The sequence below is a fragment of the Acomys russatus genome, chromosome 3, assembly GCF_903995435.1.
Source record: "Acomys russatus chromosome 3, mAcoRus1.1, whole genome shotgun sequence".
Taxonomy (NCBI): domain Eukaryota; kingdom Metazoa; phylum Chordata; class Mammalia; order Rodentia; family Muridae; genus Acomys; species Acomys russatus.
The window spans coordinates 81,525,595-81,543,002 of NC_067139.1; the positions used below are offsets into that span (position 1 = coordinate 81,525,595).

General features: G+C 52.0%; 2 protein-coding genes across 6 annotated transcripts; one reads left to right on the top strand and one right to left on the bottom strand.

Annotated features, from left to right (window-relative positions):
• Positions 1–1,735: 1,735 nt before the first annotated feature.
• On the bottom strand, positions 1,736–10,201 carry Ndrg2 (NDRG family member 2). 4 transcript variants are annotated; one of them, XM_051143021.1, is made up of 16 exons: positions 10,093–10,201; positions 7,707–7,787; positions 7,350–7,391; positions 6,928–7,033; positions 6,614–6,734; positions 6,352–6,414; positions 4,953–5,013; positions 4,672–4,758; positions 4,410–4,466; positions 4,143–4,246; positions 3,585–3,629; positions 3,275–3,326; positions 2,853–2,900; positions 2,591–2,626; positions 2,388–2,439; positions 1,736–2,200 (listed from the first exon to the last, which is right to left on the bottom strand). In XM_051143021.1, the coding sequence occupies exons 2-16, from the start codon at positions 7,779–7,781 to the stop codon at positions 2,034–2,036; spliced, it is 1,116 nt and encodes a 371-aa protein (XP_050998978.1). In that variant the 5' UTR covers positions 7,782–7,787; positions 10,093–10,201; the 3' UTR covers positions 1,736–2,033. The 4 variants fall into 4 exon arrangements, with proteins under 4 accessions (XP_050998978.1, XP_050998979.1, XP_050998980.1 ...); XM_051143022.1 differs by lacking the exon at positions 10,093–10,201 and adding an exon at positions 9,497–9,574; XM_051143023.1 differs by lacking the exon at positions 7,350–7,391.
• Positions 10,202–11,072: 871 nt separating this feature from the next.
• Tppp2 (tubulin polymerization promoting protein family member 2) lies at positions 11,073–17,123 on the top strand. 2 transcript variants are annotated; one of them, XM_051143025.1, is made up of 3 exons: positions 15,182–15,354; positions 15,735–15,888; positions 16,845–17,123. In XM_051143025.1, the coding sequence occupies exons 1-3, from the start codon at positions 15,182–15,184 to the stop codon at positions 17,028–17,030; spliced, it is 513 nt and encodes a 170-aa protein (XP_050998982.1). In that variant the 3' UTR covers positions 17,031–17,123. The 2 variants fall into 2 exon arrangements, 1 of the variants encoding a protein (XP_050998982.1); XR_007830410.1 differs by lacking the exons at positions 15,182–15,354; positions 16,845–17,123 and adding an exon at positions 11,073–11,267 and having other exon boundaries at positions 15,735–15,897.
• Positions 17,124–17,408: the final 285 nt, after the last annotated feature.

A 17,408-nucleotide genomic window follows, 5' to 3' on the forward strand; every position in this document is an offset into this window, starting at 1 on the left:
CCACCACCCAGACAGGGTTCCTCTGTGTAGCCTTGGGCTGTCCTGAAACTTTCTCTGTAGACTACGCAGGCCTTCCATAGATCCGCCTGCCTCTGCCTCCCTGAGTGCCGGCACTAAACGTGTGCACCACCGCTGCCCAGCTCTGGCTTACTATCTTATTAAATGATCCACCTAAAATGAAATCTAGGTAACCCCAAGGAGTATCGTGAAAGATGGGTCTTCAGGCAGTTAGCTTCCTTTTTTATTTTACTTTATGCATATGGGTGTTTTGCCTGCATGTTTGTCTGCATACCACATGCATGCCTAGTGCCCTCAGAGGCTCGAAGAGGGCCCTGGATCCCATGGATCTGGAGTTATGGGTGTTTCTGAGCTGCCGTGTGGGTGCTGGGAATCGAAACCAGGTCTTCAGATAGTAACCACTAAGCCATCTTCCAGCCCTTCAGTCAGCTTTCCTTTGGTTTTGAGACAAGAGTTTCCTGTTTATCTTTGGCTATCCTGATATTCACTCTGTAGACCAGGCTGGCCTTGAACTCAGAAATTCAAGTGTCTCTGCCTCTTTAGAGGCAGTGTGCCACTACCACCATCTCTCAGCATAGTCAGCTTCCTTTTTTTGTTTGTTTGTTTGTTTTTCGAGACAGGGTTTCTCTGTGTATCCTTGGTTGTCCTGGACTCCCTTTGTAGACCAGGCTGGCCTCAAATTCACAGATATCCACCTGCCTCTGCCTCCCAAGTGCTGGGATTAAAGGCGTGCACCACCACCACCCAGCTAAAGATGTATTTATTTATTACGTATACAGTGCTCCACCTGCATGTACAGAGGGCATCAGATCTCATTACAGATGGCTGCGAGCCACCATGTGGTTGCCGGGACTTGAACTCAGGACATTTCGGAAGAGCAGCCGGTGCTCTTGACCTCTGAGGCACCTCTCCAGCCCTCGGCTTCCTTAAAGAACATGATTCTGATGGCATCTCTGAAACCCTAGTCTCTCAGTGACCCGCAAATGATAAGGTCTGCAACAGCTCCTCGTTCCCAAGCTTAAAGACATGATTGATAGAAAGAACAGTGTCGTTTCCTTGGGCCCCGTGGTCACATTCTGTGAAGTGTCTGTACCCCCCACAAGCCACCCCAGGTTATAGCGCTTTAAGGGGGGCAAGGAGAAGTAAGAGTGGGACAGGGCACAGGCACACTCAGACCCAGAGTAACAATGCTGCTCAGTTTCCTCTATAGTTTATTGTCACAGCAGAACTTGTGCAAGACAGGAGGTCACTCTCTATAGAGAACGGTATTGGTCAGAGGCTGAGGGAGCCCTGCTCACCCTTGTGCCAAGCCCCAAGCGGTCTGACCTAAGTTCTCTCCCCTCGTCTCACTCTAGGTGCACACTGATAGCTACCAAAAGTTAGTGCGGCCAAAGGGCCCAGGCCCCTCCCTACAGCCCCTTCTTACTCGCTGCCCACCATCTCCCATTCTCACTTTCTTCTTACATGCCGGACATTGCTGTCGTGTGTTTTAAGGGCCACTGACCCACCAGCCTCCCCCTGATCGACATTCATTTAGGACCATTGCCTTCGGAGGCCTGATGCATCAAGGCAAAGCTACTGTCAGCTTTGGGGGATGGAGACCCCCCATTTCACACCCCCCAACACAAACACACACCAGCTCTCTCACCCTTGCAAATATGGGATAAAGAGGGGGAAGGGATGAAGGCCCCGTGACAGCTTTAACAACTTACTACTCCCCATCTACAGGCACCTGGGTCAGGGAGAGAAGACACAAGCCTTCTCAACTCCCAGCTGGGAGAGGGGATCATTTAGAGGGCCTGGACCTCTAAGAGATATTAGGACATCTCACCTAGGAGCTAGAGGAAATCACAGGTTAAAGGTCAAGGTTAGGGTAGCTATTAAAGATCAAGGTCGTCTCCCTGCATGATCTGCCCATTTTCCTTGTGTACTCTGGCCCAGCGCCCTGGTACGCCTCTCAAGCTAGTGCTGCGGGAGGTGAGGGCTGGGTTCCACACCAAGGCCACAAGGGTCGTTCAACAGGAGACTTCCATGGTGTGCCCTGGGGGTCCAGACGGGAGAGTTCCAGACTCGCTACTCTGCGACAGGGTACGGGAGCGGGACCGGCTGCCATCAATGGACGCTGCGCTGGTCAGAGATGCTGTGCGAGACCGAGATAGGCGAGTCATGCAGGATGAGGCCACTATTGAAAGAGAACGACAGGCGAGCCGTCAGAGATGAGGGGAGGAGCTGGTGACTTCAAGTGGGGCCTAGGTGAAGACCAGAGCCGCAGCCGGGGGCGGGGCCAGAGAGTCAGTCGACCTAAAACAGGCCTGCCCGCATGGCGCCATCCTTCCCCTCTTCACAGCAGCCTCTGTCCCAGTACTCACTGTAGCCCATGCCTTGCAGGAAGTACTTGAAAGCCTCGGTCAGCTTGCCTGGCTGTGGGCATGTCACAAGGAGAGAGAAGAGTCAGAGAGGTATGGTTAGACACCATGGAAGCGACAAGGCCGCAGTGGTGGCAAAGGGGACAGCTCAGGGGGCCCAGTCATCCGTCCCATCTCCCCACCCCAACGGTCGGCAGGGTGCTCACCTGGGTCAGCTGTGGCTGACCTCCGGAGTCAGCCATCTGCTCAGGAAAGGAACCACCCAGAAAAGAAGGATACGGGGACATGTCAGGTGATCCGTGCAGAGGGAAAGGGGGCTCTTTCCTACCAGCTTCCTGATTTACTCCCTGTGTTCGCTTCTGCGTTGACCCATAATGAACCCACAAGGCTTAGACGCTGGAATTTAGAGTATGTATGATCCTGGACTGGGGCCGAGAAGCAAGCGAGGCTTAGAGGAGGGCCACTGACCTTGAGGAACGAGGTCTGTGTGGGGTCCAGTTTTGAGTTACACTCCACCTGGAATAAGGAGACTGAATGAGTGACTGTCACCCTCTCCACAACCCTCCAAGGGACACTGCTCTTTTTCCTTTCCCTGCCAGCTCCCTACCTAATTACTTTTGTTTTGTTTTATTTTTTCGAGACAGGGTTTCTCTGTGTAGCCTTGGCTGTCCTGGACTCACTTTGTAGACCAGGCTGGCCTCGAACTCACAGTGATCCGCCTACCTCTGCCTCCCAAGTGCTGGGATTAAAGGCGTGTGCCGCCGAGCCTGGCTCCTAATCACTTCTTATTCCTGAGGCCCTAGAGTTGCTCCTCCTGTCCCAGAGTTTGGATCCACTTCTGACTCCAACATCCTCTCCCTACCCCACCCCCTCCGGAAGCCACTACTGACCACGGCATCTTCATGAGGTGCTTGGTCTCCTACCACCAGCATCACAGGGCACCTAGAGGCACAGGGTCGGGGAGAAGGCAGTGAGCCCTGCAAGCCCTCACCCACCACTTCCCAAGAGTAGCCAGACAAGTGTCTGGCTCCAAGGAGGAACCAATCCGCAAGAGGATCAGAGATGGAAATCCCATAGGGAGGCACCTTGTTACACAGAACTGAGTGAGGGAGACAGGTAAATTCTCTACAAAGGGGAAGGGATGCTGGTACCAAGGGACAGTGCAGAGGTAGAGCAAAGCCCTATCCGCCAGCATCTTACTTGAGGGTCATCTCACCACCTCGCTCAAAATTCAGGTCCCGGCGGCTGCAGAGGGTTCAAAGAGAAGTTGTTTTTGACAGGCAATGCTGGGTACTTAGGTAAGCTACCTCCTCCATGGGAAGCACCCTCCTGCTTTTTATAGCCAACTATTGGTGATTAAAAGTAAATACTGAGGGCCGGGGTTGCAGCTTGGTGCTAGAGTACCCACTTACTTAGCATCTACAAGGCACTAGGTTTGATCCCCAGCAGTTAAAAGGGGAGCAGGGGCCAGCATAGAAAATGGCAGGCACACACCGAGAGCATGGCACCTGGGCCCACTTGTGCCCTAGATCTCTGGTCAGAGGCCACTGAGGGAGAGGAAGGACACAAGAAGGGAGCCCCTTACTCCTGCCCGGAAGCTGCGTACCACAGCCTGCCTGCAATGCGCACTGTGCACGGCCCTCTCTCCCTCTGCGCACGGCCCTCTCTCCCTCTGCACACGGCCCTCTCTCCCTCTGCGCACGGCCCTCTCTCTCCCTCCCCGCTCCCACTCCTCCATGGGCACGCAGCCCCACTCACTTGTTGTAGCTGTTCCAGTACAGTTCAATGTTCTCCAGGTTAGGCGCATGTGTGATGATGTTTCTATACTTTTGTATCAACTCAGAATTTCCAGAAAGCTCTTCCTGAAGCACACACAGGAGAGATAAATTAGGGTTGGGAAAAGAAGCCCACAAAGACGGAAACTATCCTCAACAGCCCAGACCCCATCCTACCCAAGAAAGTCACCCCAAAGCGTTCAAGTCCCCGATGGCCGCCTCCACTTCTTCACCTCCCGCAACCACTTACCTGGCTGAAAAGATGTCCGAGAATCATCTCCGAAATGGAAGAGGTAAGGCCTGTTAACTACAAGGGCAGGCAAACAAGTTCAGGATGGTGGGGGGGGGGGGGGCGGGGGGGGGGGGGGGGGGGAGACCCAGGGAAAGCAACACAGCTTCATTTTTGTGTCCCACTCTGCCCTCCTGGAGGGTCCAAGTGTGCTCAGTTACACTGGCAGTGTCATCCTGGGACAGACCCCACCCTACGTGTCAGAACACGAGGCCCTCCAAACCTTGTGGGCTGCCCAGTCCATCCAGCCCTTGGCATTGGGGTCGATGTTGATGAGAACAAGGCCTTCAACTGAGTCGGGGTGGTTCAGCTGAAGAAGAACAGAAAGGAGATCAGCAACGGCCACTCCTTCGGCTCTGCCTCTTCCGAACCCCGTCCACCCCTTCCCTCTTTCCTTCCAAAATGCTGGAATTACAAAAGCCCGTGGGCTGTGCCTGCAATATTCTATCTCACACGGGGGGGGGGGGCCCTCCGCTCCTCAGTTTAGCAGTGTTTGCCTCTTACAGCGTATCGTGACAGAACATAGGCTCCAGCTCCGACACCAACTCCAATTATTGAAGAGAAACTGTAAAATGAAAATGTACGCGTCACGGCTCTGGCAGCCAAAATCTGTCACGGCCCAGTCGCTTCAAGCTCGTCATCCATCCTGAGGTCGTGGCCACAAAAGAGGATGGCAAAGGACCTTCCTCTACAGATGTAAAAAGTAAGGCACTCAGAATGCCTGGTGCTGCCTGTGGATCCCTGACGCCCATCCCCATCCTGAACTTCCTCTTAGAGAACTAGTGTTTTGAAAAGAAACACACATCTCTTCCTACACACACAGTGTATCCATTCTCAACTCTCAGAAACGAGTTTGACTTGCTCTTGAGTCCTGGTTCCACGGAGGAACTGGAATTATTGACCTTACAGCATAATATGAACCAGGTGTGGTGTTAGTCGTTTGGGAAAAGGGAGGAGACAGGCGAGGAAGTAAAGCAGAGTTGCTGAGAGCCAGAGTGCCCAAGAAAAGATCTCAGGGACCCAGGGCTGGCAAGCCGGCCCAGCAGTCAAGAGCACTTCTAACTTCTTTTACAGAGCATCCCAGTAGGATTCCCAGCACCTACGTGGTGGCTCACAACCGTCTCTTTTTTTTTTTTTTTTTTTTTTTTTTTTTTTTGGTTTTTCAAGACAGGGTTTCTCTGTGTAGCCTTGGCCATCCTGGACTCACTTTGTAGACCAGGCTGGCCTCGAACTCACAGCGATTCGCCTGCCTCTGCCTCCCGAGTGCTGGGATTAAAGGCGTGCGCCACCACGCCCGGCTTCACAACCGTCTCTTACTCAAGTTCCAGAGGTTCCAGTGCCCTCTCCTGGCCCCCGTGGGCACCAAGCACATACACGATACACACACATACATGCAGGGAAACACTCCTACACACAAAATAAAAATAAATAAATCTGAGAAAGAGAGAAAGCCCAAGAATTAGTCTCTCCCTCTGCACGCCAGAGGGCCCTTGTGCGGCTTATCTTCCTCCTTTCATTGTCTTACACACCTGGCTCCCACTGTACCAAGGTGACGATGGAAGACAGGAATGGGGACCAAGACAGGTCTATCTAGTTCCTTAGGGATGACGTCACCCATACCCCTCCTTGCCTGACTTCCAGATCAGAGAAGCTTCCCGTAAGGCCAAGACAGGGCCAAGTTCAAACTCTTTCACTTCCTCTCTCCCACTCAGCAGTAAGACTACTCAGATGGCTCCAGTCACCAGTCCAAGCCCACTGCCCGTCTTCCCAGCAATCGAAGTGAAAAGCATGGGAAAGCAAAGGCATACTGAGACCAAAGTTAGCGCAGGACCCATGGTGACCACACTCTAACGGCTTCCTTAGGCTGAAAAGAAAATTTGGAAAGACCCCTGAGGCCTCTCACTTTAAGTACTGCAGAATGCAAGGGATCATGTCTGCGAGCTGGTCCAGAGATGGGTACTGATACCTAGAAAAAGAGAGAAATGTTAGAGTCACCAACATGTGCCCACACCTCTTCCCTCGCGTGACGTTCGTGTCCTCTGCCTCCTTCACGTTCATCCTCTCTGGCGCACTGTGCACTCCCTCGCCTGCACCCCCAACACACACACACACACACACACACACACACACCTGCTTATGAAAAGGGGTAAGGAACTAATTCTTACCCCAAAGGGAACACAGGAGCTCCCTCTTCCATTCCAGGGGCATCCACGTGAACCCGCACAAAGTTCTGAATGATTTCTTGCATATCCCCGAACTGAAACAGTGGCTGGAAGCAAGATTTATCTAAAGAGAACCCACATTCCCCCCCACAACAACAAAATCAGAAGGAGAAAAGCACACCCTCATGTCAGAGCCCACCCTCTTGCTTCTAGTGTGCCTCGGGGCTACCTGCCTTGACAACACCCCCAAACGCACTAGGTTTTCCCCTCCCCTGCCTCTTTCCAGAAAGAAATAGAAGAAGAAACGAAGGCCATACAGTTAAGTCCTACATCGTGGTAGGTGAATATCGCTGGGCGTTTGGGTTTAGGGGTGCCATACACGGTAAAAGTGACGGAGCCATAGGGTGTCTCGACAGAGTGAGTCTGTAAAAAAAAAAAAAAAGCTACCATGGGGCAGGGGGGCGAGGAATATACTGAAATTCTTCAGAAGGGGGAAAGGCAAACCACAAACACTTAAAAATAGGATTGATGAGTTTTTAGGAAAATACGACAGTGGGAATTGGGTCTGAGGGTAGAAAATAACAAGGCTGAAGATTAAGGAACTCAAAGGCGAGAGAAAGAAGGGAAGACGGGAGAAATGTGGGGAGTGGGAAAAAAGTGCCGAGGGCCAAACTAGGGCCCTCTCAATAGTGGGAAAGAAGAGCTCCTTCTCCCACCCTGGCGTTGTCCCCAGAGTTACCTGTCCCTGGTCCAGGAGGATTCGGGCAGCTAACTCGGCCTCCTGGAGAGACACACACAGACAGACAGACACAACACGTGGAAAGACAGACACGAAGAGGTGGTGGGAAAAGAGAGAACCAAAGACACCAAATACAGAAAGAGTGACAAAAAGGAGACAGGAAAGGATGGTTAGTACAGTGACAGGACAAGCTCTGGGCTCCCCTTCTGCTGTGTGGGGAACACGAGATGGAGGGAGGAGATGGATAAAAGAGGGTGTGGCCTCAGGATGAGAGCCAAGGGCCTGGGGAGGCCAGGAGGCAACGGGGATATTTCAGAGTACGGGATTGAGGCAGGGAGTCAGAGAGTGTCCATTAACCTTGGCAGTCTCCGGCGTTTGTCCTGGCAACAGCGGCTTCTCCTCAGTGATCTGCACCTCCTGAAGCTCTGCCATGGTGGCCTGCCAGGATAAGAAAACAATAAAGCAGCCGGGTGGGTGGTGGCGCACACCTTTAAGCCCAGCACTCGGAAGGCAGAGAGAGGCAGGTGGATCTCTGTGAGTTCGAGGCCAGCCTCGTCTAGAAAGTGAGTTCCAGGACAGCCAGGGCTACACAGAGAACAGAGACACTCTGTCTCAAAAAACAAAACAAAACAAAAACAACAAGAAGGAAGGAAGAAAACAATAAGCCTAGGAGGTGGTTCAACCTTTATACTCTCAGCCCAGGCCAATGCAGGGTGCAGAGGTACCCAAGAGGTGAAAATTCCAAGACACTCAGAGGCCTTTTCTGGTTTCCCTACCCCCCCAAAAGATGGCAAAATCAGGAAGAGCACAAGTCTCTTCAGACTGCCAGCCCCACTACTGCCCCCCAACCTCGACACTCACACCCCAGGGTGCTCCACTTGAAGCAATGTGGCTCCAGTTTCTTAAACGATATTAGGGAACACTCCACACTCCCTGTTGTAGCTCACTGAGTACGCTCTTAGTGTACTAAGGGACAGGATAGTGACAGTTCACAATTGACTATGACCTTCAACTACAGGCCAATGTCAGCATCTCGAGGGGCTGAAAATGACTGAGGCAATGACCAGCTGAGGGACATAAAAATCCAACCCAACCGACGTCTCCCTTTCTCTGGCGACTCAAGACTCTGCTTCCCAAGAACAAGTAAGTGGGCGTACATCAACGCTGGAAGGTCTGCAGAGCAGCAGAGCACCTGTGCAGACTTGCCAAGAAAGGAGAGGCAGAAAGGGGTGGGTGGGGTCAATTTACTAAGCTCCTATTGGCTCGGTGCGGTGAGACTAGAGGTCAGGGTTCTCAGTCCTGACTCGGTCTGAGAAAACACAGGAACAAGGTGAATGACATGGGAGACAGACTTGTGTCTTTTAGGGACATACAGCCACAGCCAAGACCCAAAATGCCAGGGTCACTAACCCTCCCTAATCGCCACTGAGTCCAGAGAACACGACCTCTGTAGGCTTTAATCAATACAAGCTGGAGGGGCCTGCCTGGCAACAGCAGCAGGTCCAGGCTGGGTGGGGTATGGAGAGAACGGAGGGCTGACATGGCGACAGAGCATGACTGTGTCAGAACATCTGGGTCCTACCCTACTGCCACTATTATGTGACCTTGTCTGGTCAGTTACTACTCAGTTTTGACAGTCCTCAGTTGATATGTAGGTAGTACAGCATGACCTTTTCCTTCAACACCTAAAAACAAAACAAGCTCCACGCTTTTCATCTCTCCCCTCCACGCAGTCTAACTCTAGGTCCGGTGGAGAAAGGGGAGGAGAGATAGGGCGGTCCGGTAACCTCCGCACTTCCCCCGACTGCCAGCCAGCAAGTACCGGCAGGGAAAGGATGGGTAAGACTTGTGACTGGCCGCTCCCAGAACCCGAAACCTGACCCTAGGATTCCCTAGCTGCCTGCTTGTCCTCGACTGGACCAACACCCGCGCACGGCCGACACATAGCGCCTAGGACCCTAGATACCCTCTGGAGCGCGCCCCAAACACGCCCTGCACTTTGCAGCGCCTCCGTCTTTGTGCGCAGCAGCGGAGCGCCTGTAGGCCAGCCCGGTCCTCTGCGCCGCAGGCCGGGGACCAGGACCACAATGCCGACCCTCTTTACCCGCGCCTTCCCAGCCCAGAGGCGCGCTTGCCCCTCCCCCTACCTGCTGCAGCCGCCGCGGTCGGTGCCACCTTCACTTGCCTTTGACTTAGGTCCGCCCTCACTCCGGCTCCCCCACAGACCCGCCCCGGACCCGCCCCTGGGCCATCTCCCAGCAGATCCGCCCCGACCCCCATAAACACGCCTGGTAACTCGCCCCAGCCTCCCGGGAAGGGGCGGGGGGGGGGGGGACTAGGGAGCATACTACTGGGCTGTTCATAGGCTCTCCCGGCGCTCCCCACAACCCCGACCCACGTGAAGTGGGGTGTGCGTGGAGAACCCTTAAGCCTCTAAATGACCCCTGCGCCCACCTCAACGGCGCCCCCTACTGTGACCTGGCTCTGCCAGGCTCACTTTTGGCTCTCTTCCTAGCCCCCCAGATTGAGTGGCGGCGATGAAGAGGGGAGGCCAAGCCAAGGTGCCCACGTCCCAGGATTTCAGCTCCGCCCGCCCGGAAGCAGAGAGCTAGGTCAAGGAAGGGGGAGGTGGGTGAGGGCCACCGCTCAGACCAGGTCTCGGGAGGTAGAGGCAGTGGTGCCAGCGTGTCTGGGGACCGGGCGTCGAGGGCGCGGGAGTTCGGAACGCTTGGGGTGCCAGTACCTTCCCAGCCGTGTCCCGCCGCCTGCTCTCCAGCCGCTCCGCAAGAAGTTGGACAACAAGCCGGGGAGGGGGGGGCCGGGAAATGCTGGGGGCCGCTATAAATAGAGGATGAACGTAGGAGGGGGAAGATGATGGCCAACAGCGACTCCCGGGTCAAGGCCCCAACGGGGAGGCGTAAGGGAGGGGCTGGGGACCCCCCAAGGGCTCTAACTCCTGTGTAAACAGGCGCGGAGGCGGAGCTAACCCTGCAAGGGTGGAGTAAGAGTTTGGGGAGGACTCGATGTCCTGGGCTAAGACCCAAGAGACCCTGTGGCTGAGGCGCTAACCCCTCCTAGTCCAACCTCTAAAAGGAGGGCGAGATCAGTTCTGAAAGGCTGAATAGCAGTACCCCGTTGCAGATGCCTCCTGGGCTGCTGTCTCCTAGGCCCGACTGTGACTCTCGGTGCCTGTGTGAATTTACCTCCTATCCTAGACTTCCACAAGAGTCACATCTGAGACACGCCCACCTTGCCCTCTTTAGAGGAGGCTTGCTGGAGTGGAATGGATGATGTGGCTATGGGGGTTGAAAGTTGTGTTAGGCAACCAGATTGAATTTCCCCACATGCCCTCGTTCTCGCACCCCTGCTCCCAGGATCAACCCTACCCCATCCCCCCTCAGCCTAGTTCCAGACTTGCCATTTCGGGGGCTGGGCGCCAGGCCAGTTGAAAACAATGCCCAATGGAACTGGAACTGCCAACTGCAACACCAGCGCAGACTGCTTCCCTCAGGACCCCCAGATTGCCCTCCCCCCTGCCTGGGAACTACCCTCACCACCCACAACCCCCCTCCCCAAGGCACATCAATGCCCCTTTCATCCCCACTTGGCAGGTCTGCTGGAAAGAAGGAGAGGCCAAGACAGAGGAGGAGGAGACCTGGAGAGGGTCAAACCCAGCTTAAAAAGAAAAAAAGAAAGAAAGAAAAAAAACCACACCCGTAGACCTAAAGAGCTTCCTATATCCCCCAAATGGAGGCCAAAATTTTCCTCTGTTCTTTTCTCCTGCTCTCTTCATTAAGTATTGTCCTAGAAACTGGCACTGAAACCTGGCATTCTAGCCTCATGCCTGGCCCCTGGGTGCAGATTTAAGGCTGTCTTGGACAAGAAGCCTGCTGGAATTAAGATCACACTTACAGATGGGTAAGATACTAAGATACAAAAGATCTCCACAGCAGGTTCTTTCACATGTCTGAAGTAGACATACTTGGAGTGGGGGAGGGAGAGACTGAAAGGTTCCAGCATCTAAATCCGTCTCTGGGTCAGGATGACTCAGGGGAACTTGATAAGGGGCAGGCACAGGGGCTTGGGAAGGACCCAGAGGTGGGAAATTTCCACAGTTAGTTCCTGGACCTAGGTGGGGGGGGTCTCTAGGCAGCTCCTAATGACACAAAGAAAAGATAGTTCTGCCTCATCACTCTTTACTGTTAGGACAGGTTCAAGGCAGACCTGAGTGCAAGCGTCCCAACACGGACAGTATCTAGCCTACTTTCCCTGGGTCAAAAGCAGTTTCAAACAATACTTTCAGCTAAGTGACAGTTTGAAGCACATGTGATGTGCAGACCACTAGATAGATAGATGGAATTCAAAGAAGTGCCATGTTTTGGTCAGTTTTGTGATCCAGGGATTGAGGACACACACACACACACACACACACACACACACACACACACATCTATATCTAGATAGATAGATAGATGGATAGATAGATAGATAGATATGTTGCTAGGGAAATGATCTACAAGATCAACACTCGGGAGGCAGAGGCACTGTGAGTTCAAGGACAGCTGGTCTACAGAGTGAGTCCAGGACAGCCAAGACTACACAGAGAAACCCTGTCTCGGGGGGAAAAAAACCCAATGTATAGAGAACAGTTCTTGTAGCAGGCCCCCACTGCTCTCCAGTGGGAGAGAAGAACTTTTCATTTCTCCAGAATGATATAAGTAACCCCTGATGAGGAAATCACAAGTTGGAGATGCAAAATGCTTAAAACTAATTTTCTTGCAGCTCTCTACCAACCATGTATGGGTTTGTAAAGCATAGTATTTATTGTTCAAACACTCGAACTTGTTTGTACCAAAAAATTTCAGGGCCCCTAGCCTCCACCCCAGGAGGCTAGAGGCCTCTGGCTAAGTAAGAGTTTCTGTAAGTCAGATTAAAGAACTTTTGTTTCTAGGGTAAACTGCCTGGACGAGAAGTGGGATAAAAGGCAGAGAGCAGAAGAGAAAGTGCAGGCAGAAAGGCAAGAGCTACTCGGAAGAGTTTAAGAGTAGGTAGTAGGCGTGATCCCCAAATCTGTAGTATTGTCCTAAACTGTACAGAGGGGGAGACTAAAGCCCAGAAATACTAATGACTTGCCCATGGCAAGCTGATAACACACCTAGGATTTGAATCTCCACCAGATTCACCCCTCTCCAGGGTCCATTTTCTTTCCACCAGGTAACCTTGAGTGTATGACTATTACACCGTTAGGACCCCAGCTAAGAGCAACATCAGTGAGAGGTGGTTGACACGTGGTGAGATAGACGGGGGCCAAGTTGTGCCCTTGAAAGGATGTTTTGTTTTGTTTATGTGTCTGAGCATGAATGTATGCATTAGAGTGCAATGCCCATGATGGGCCCGAGACAACAGATCCCTCTGGACCTGAAATCACTGGCAGTTGTTAGCTGCTTGGTGTGGCTACTAGGAATTAAACCCAGGTCCTCTGCAAGCTCATTAAGTGCCCCTAAGCACCATGGAGCCATCTCTGTAGTTCCAGCTACTCTTGAGTCATAGCATAGTCATTCTGTGAGGCAGGGTATCAAGAATTCCTCAAAGTGGCCATGTGTCTAAGGCTGGCCTTTGCCTCCAGAGGTCTGTGATTACAGGCACATGTCATTGTGCTCAGGTGCCATAATCTGTTCTCCAGCAGGAATAGTCAATAGAAAATCCTGTTTGACAGGGAGCATTATCTAATGGGGAAAGGGTATCAGGGCTGGTTTGTGGAGTAGAAAGGAGTAAAGCATTGAACCTAGAAAAACAGCCATTCAGAAGCACCAGATAATTGTCTTTTTTCTCTCTCTTTTTTTAAATGCTCATTGGTGTTTTGCCTGCACATAGGTCTATGTGAGGATGTTAGATCTTGGAGTTACAGACAGTTGTGAGCTGCCATATGGGTGCTGGGAATTGAACCCAGATCCTTTGGAAAACCAGTCAGTGCTCTTAACTGCTGAGCCATCTCTCCAGCCCCAGATAATTGTCTAGATGTAAAGTAAAAATGACTTGGGCCTGGAGAGAGAGTTTGGTGGTTAGAAGGCCTAAGTGCTCTTCCAGAGGACCTGGGGGTTCAATTCCCAGCACCCACATGGCCACAGGATCTGTTGCTTTCCTGATACCAATTCTGGCTTCCATGGGGGCCGGACCCACACATGGTACACAGACATGCATCCCAGAAACACACTCAAACACATACATACACAAATGAATAAATTGGAAGAAGACTTGAATAAGGATGCAAGAACAGGAATGGAAAGGAATGAATTTATTATTTTTTGTTTTGTTTTATTGTTTGAGACAGGGTTTCTCAGTATAGCCCCGGTTGTCCTGGGACTCACTCTGTGGACCAGGCTGACCTTGAACTCAGAGATCTTCCTGCCTCTGCCTCCTGGGTGCTGGGACTAAAGGTGTGCACCACCGCCTCCAGGCAGGAACAAATTTATAAAATGATAAACTGTTTATAGCAATCAGGACCTGATTAGATAAGACAAGAAAGTGGCCAAGCTCTGTTGTTGGGTCCCTGAGGTTCATCTCTTACAGGGCTTTCGTCCAGAAACCGTTAAGGGTTCTTGGAACTGCTCAGAAACTTATCTGGGGGATTTTCAGAGTTTGAGACTTACTCTGACACATTGCACTCTACTTTAGATAGATCTATTTATTTAATAAATAAATTACACCTGTGCACCTGCAGGCCAAAAGAGGGCATCAGATCTCACTACAGATGGTTGTGAGCCACCATGTGGTTGCTGGGAATTGAGCTCAGGACCTCTGGAAGAGCAGTCAGTGTCCTTGACCTCTGAGCCATCTCTCCAGCCCCTAGATAGATCTTGTATTATATTCCAGGTCCTCTGCTTGCCGCCCCCCACCCTTCTCTTGACTCAACTGTAGAAGATCCTTAAAAATCTCTGTTGCAGTAGTTTTTCTCCCACCAGAGGGATTCCTCATCCTGGTCAGTGCCCCTGGGCTGGGAGGTCAGACAGGAGGCAGGGTTCAACTCGAGCCAGCCTGTTCTCCTCCATCCCAAACGCTTTAGTCATTGCATCTCCCCAAAATGTACATGCTAAGATCCTCCCTGCCGACATGGTGTTATTAAGAAGTGGGATTTTGAGGGGATCATGATGAGGTTTCATGAGGGTATAAGGGTGAGATTTCAAGAATGAGATTAGTACCCTGATAGGCCAAGGGAGCTCTACCATGCGAGGGCCTTGTAAGTGAGGCCTAAACTTGTAAGATTACTAAGCTGGGCTGAGGTGACTAGGAGAGTTTGATCATCTGAAGATGCCAACAGACTGGCCACTTGCTCAATTCAGAGGTCATGTCTTGCCACCCACAATTCCAAAGTCTTTACAAAGCTTGAAGTTCTTGTTCATTTCAATGTCCTGGCTGGACATCTCTCCAAAGACAAGAAATTGATGGATCTCTGCTTCTGATGCTGGAAGGAAGACAGTAGAGAGACCAAGCCATAGCCAGAGGTGATGTCATGGAACACTGTGACATCACAGTGTTTCTTTTCTGCTTTCTTCACCTACTTTTGCCTCCCTGTTGCCACACCTTCTCCTTAGTCATCTGGCTCCCACATAGCTGCACACACAGGCATAGACACCACCTGGGCTCCCAGGTATATGACAGTGGTGGGTAAGGGTGACTCCTAACGCAGAGGGGTTTGGGCTTGAGCGACAGGGAAGAGGACAGTCATTCCCGGTGCTGCCGTAGTTTAGCATGCTCCTTACCCCTCAATCATCTCATCATCCCCCACTCCCCAGCCCTCTGCCCCACTATCCCCCAACCCCCTGCAGTTGACCATGGCCTCAGAAGCAGAAAGAACATTCCATCGATTTGCTGTCTTTGGAGAATCGTCCAGCAGCAGCAATGAAATTACCAACAAGAACTTCTCCAAACTCTGTAAAGACTGTGGCATCATGGATGGCAAGGCAGTGACCTCCACAGATGTGGACATTGTATTCAGCAAAGTGAAGTAAGGGGCCAAAGGTGGCGGGTGAGGTGAAGTGAAAAGATAACTGGTCATAGCATAGTTTGTTTTTGTTTTTGAGACAGAATTTCTCTGTGTAGTCGTGGCTGCCCTGAAACAGACTGGTCTCGAACTCACAGAGATCCACCTGCCTCTGTATTCTGAGTGCCGTGAGTAAAGGCGTTTGCCACCAGCCTGGCACTGTCTGGCATAGTTCTTAATGATGGAAGATTTATAAGGAGCATCTGGCAGATGCTGGGCACGGTTCCTGGTCTCAAGATTCATTGGCAGGATAAAATAGGCCATGCCTGACTAAGAGAAAGGTAGATGTTGGGAGGTACCGACTTCACACGCCACAGTAACTGGATTTCTGTCTGACTGGCCAGGGCCAAGAACGCCAGAACCATCAACTTTCAACAATTTCAAGAGGCAATGAAGGAGCTGGGCCAAAAACGCTTCAAGGGGAAGAGCCCAGATGAAGCTTTGGAAAATATTTACAAACTCATGGAAGGCAAAGACCCTGCCACTACTGGGGTTACTGTGAGTGACCTCTTCATTTTTTGTCTGATCTTTTCCTTCCTTTCTTTCTTTCTTTCTGTCTGTCTTTCTACCTAGCAGGATCTTACTCTGTTGGCTTAGACTAGCCTAGAACTGGGCTGTATGACCCAAGCTAGTTTTGAACTGCAGGTCTGCTAGCTTCAGCCTCCCAAGTGCTAGGATTATTACAGGTGTGTGCCCCCACGCTGACCTCAGTGACAAGAGTCTTCATCTCCAGCCCAAAACCTGTCTTCCCTAGACTCTATTGCTCTGGTCCCCTCTCCACATCTGTGCCCCCAAATCCAGTCAGTAGTGTAACTCAGGAGACAGCCTGTGGTGCGCTGCCTGTCCTGGAAGACTTTAGAGCCCAAAGGTGAGAGGACTGTGGCCTGGAGACAGACACTTGCTCAAGGTGCACTTGGCACTTCCAGCTACATCCTTAGCCACAGAATAGCTACTTCACTAGTGGAATTTAGAACCGTTTAGACCCGTTCTCAAGTCTCATGTCTGGCCTTCTGTAGCTTTGGAGGTGCATTAGCATTGGAGGGCTTGGTGCCTGCTCCCCCGGCCCCCCCGCCCCCCCCCCCTACAAACATTAAGGTTTAATCTCAGACCTCCTCCCTCTCACCCCTCTCCTTACTAAATTGTTCCCTCTGTACAAGTAGTGCTCTCGGCTCTGCACGTTGGGGGTGGGGCTTGGGACTGAAGGCCTCTGGCAGTGGCCTGATCAGAATGATTCCTCTGGATACTGAAAAATCCACCGTCCTTTCCCACAGGGGAGGTCCTCCTGTTTCAAGAGTAGAGGGCTCTGTCAGAGTTCCTGCCCACAGCTGTGTCTGGGCTCAGGAAGCAGCAGCAAGCACTTAACATGTGTTCTAAGGCTCTAAGACCCTAGGTGGGGGAGGGCTGTGACAGTGCAGGGAGAGGAAGGCTCAGACGCAGCACCCTCTGGCTTGCAGAAAGCGACAACAGTGGGTGGAGTAGACCGGCTGACAGACACCAGTAAGTACACTGGAACCCACAAGGAGCGCTTTGATGAGAGCGGCAAGGGCAAGGGTATCGAGGGCCGGGAAGACACCACAGACAACTCAGGCTACGTGAGTGGCTACAAGGGGGCTGGCACCTACGAGAAGAAAACCAAGTAGAGAGGAGCCAGCTTTGCCTACTAGTTTCCTGAGCCTCGGTTCTTAACACCAGGAACCCCAGGGAATAATACACGTTGTGTGTGTGCAGCATCTAGCGAGTCCCATCTCATGAATATGAGGAACAGAGTGGCCCATAGACAGAGAAAGGGGGAAGAGAAAGCTCACGGAGCCAGACTTCTAGTCACGGGCCCTTTACCCTGCTAAGACTCGTGCATAGCAGCTCTAAGGTAGTAGTCTCCTTGGCAACTGCTCCTGAGAACAGGACTAGAAAACACATTTGGAGATAAGAGTTAAATCAGATGCAGAAGACAAAATATTTGCTTACTGGGTTCACACATCAGTGGCCTCTGTCCCTTCTACCTCCCCAAAGGGAGTCAT

What these genes read in the sequence shown, in the direction of transcription:
- Ndrg2 (XM_051143021.1), bottom strand. Translation starts at nt 7,781, where the DNA reads ATGGCAGAGCTTCAGGAGGTGCAGATCACTGAGGAGAAGCCGCTGTTG. An exon ending in TCGGACATCTTTTCAGCCAG is followed by an intron (nt 4,247 to 4,409) that starts GTAAGTGGTTGC and finishes TGTGTGCTTCAG; the next exon opens with GAAGAGCTTTCTGGAAATTC. An exon ending in TACTGGAACAGCTACAACAA is followed by an intron (nt 3,630 to 4,142) that starts GTGAGTGGGGCT and finishes AACCCTCTGCAG; the next exon opens with CCGCCGGGACCTGAATTTTG.
- Tppp2 (XM_051143025.1), top strand. Translation starts at nt 15,182, where the DNA reads ATGGCCTCAGAAGCAGAAAGAACATTCCATCGATTTGCTGTCTTTGGA. An exon ending in ATTGTATTCAGCAAAGTGAA is followed by an intron (nt 15,355 to 15,734) that starts GTAAGGGGCCAA and finishes CTGACTGGCCAG; the next exon opens with GGCCAAGAACGCCAGAACCA. An exon ending in CTGCCACTACTGGGGTTACT is followed by an intron (nt 15,889 to 16,844) that starts GTGAGTGACCTC and finishes TCTGGCTTGCAG; the next exon opens with AAAGCGACAACAGTGGGTGG.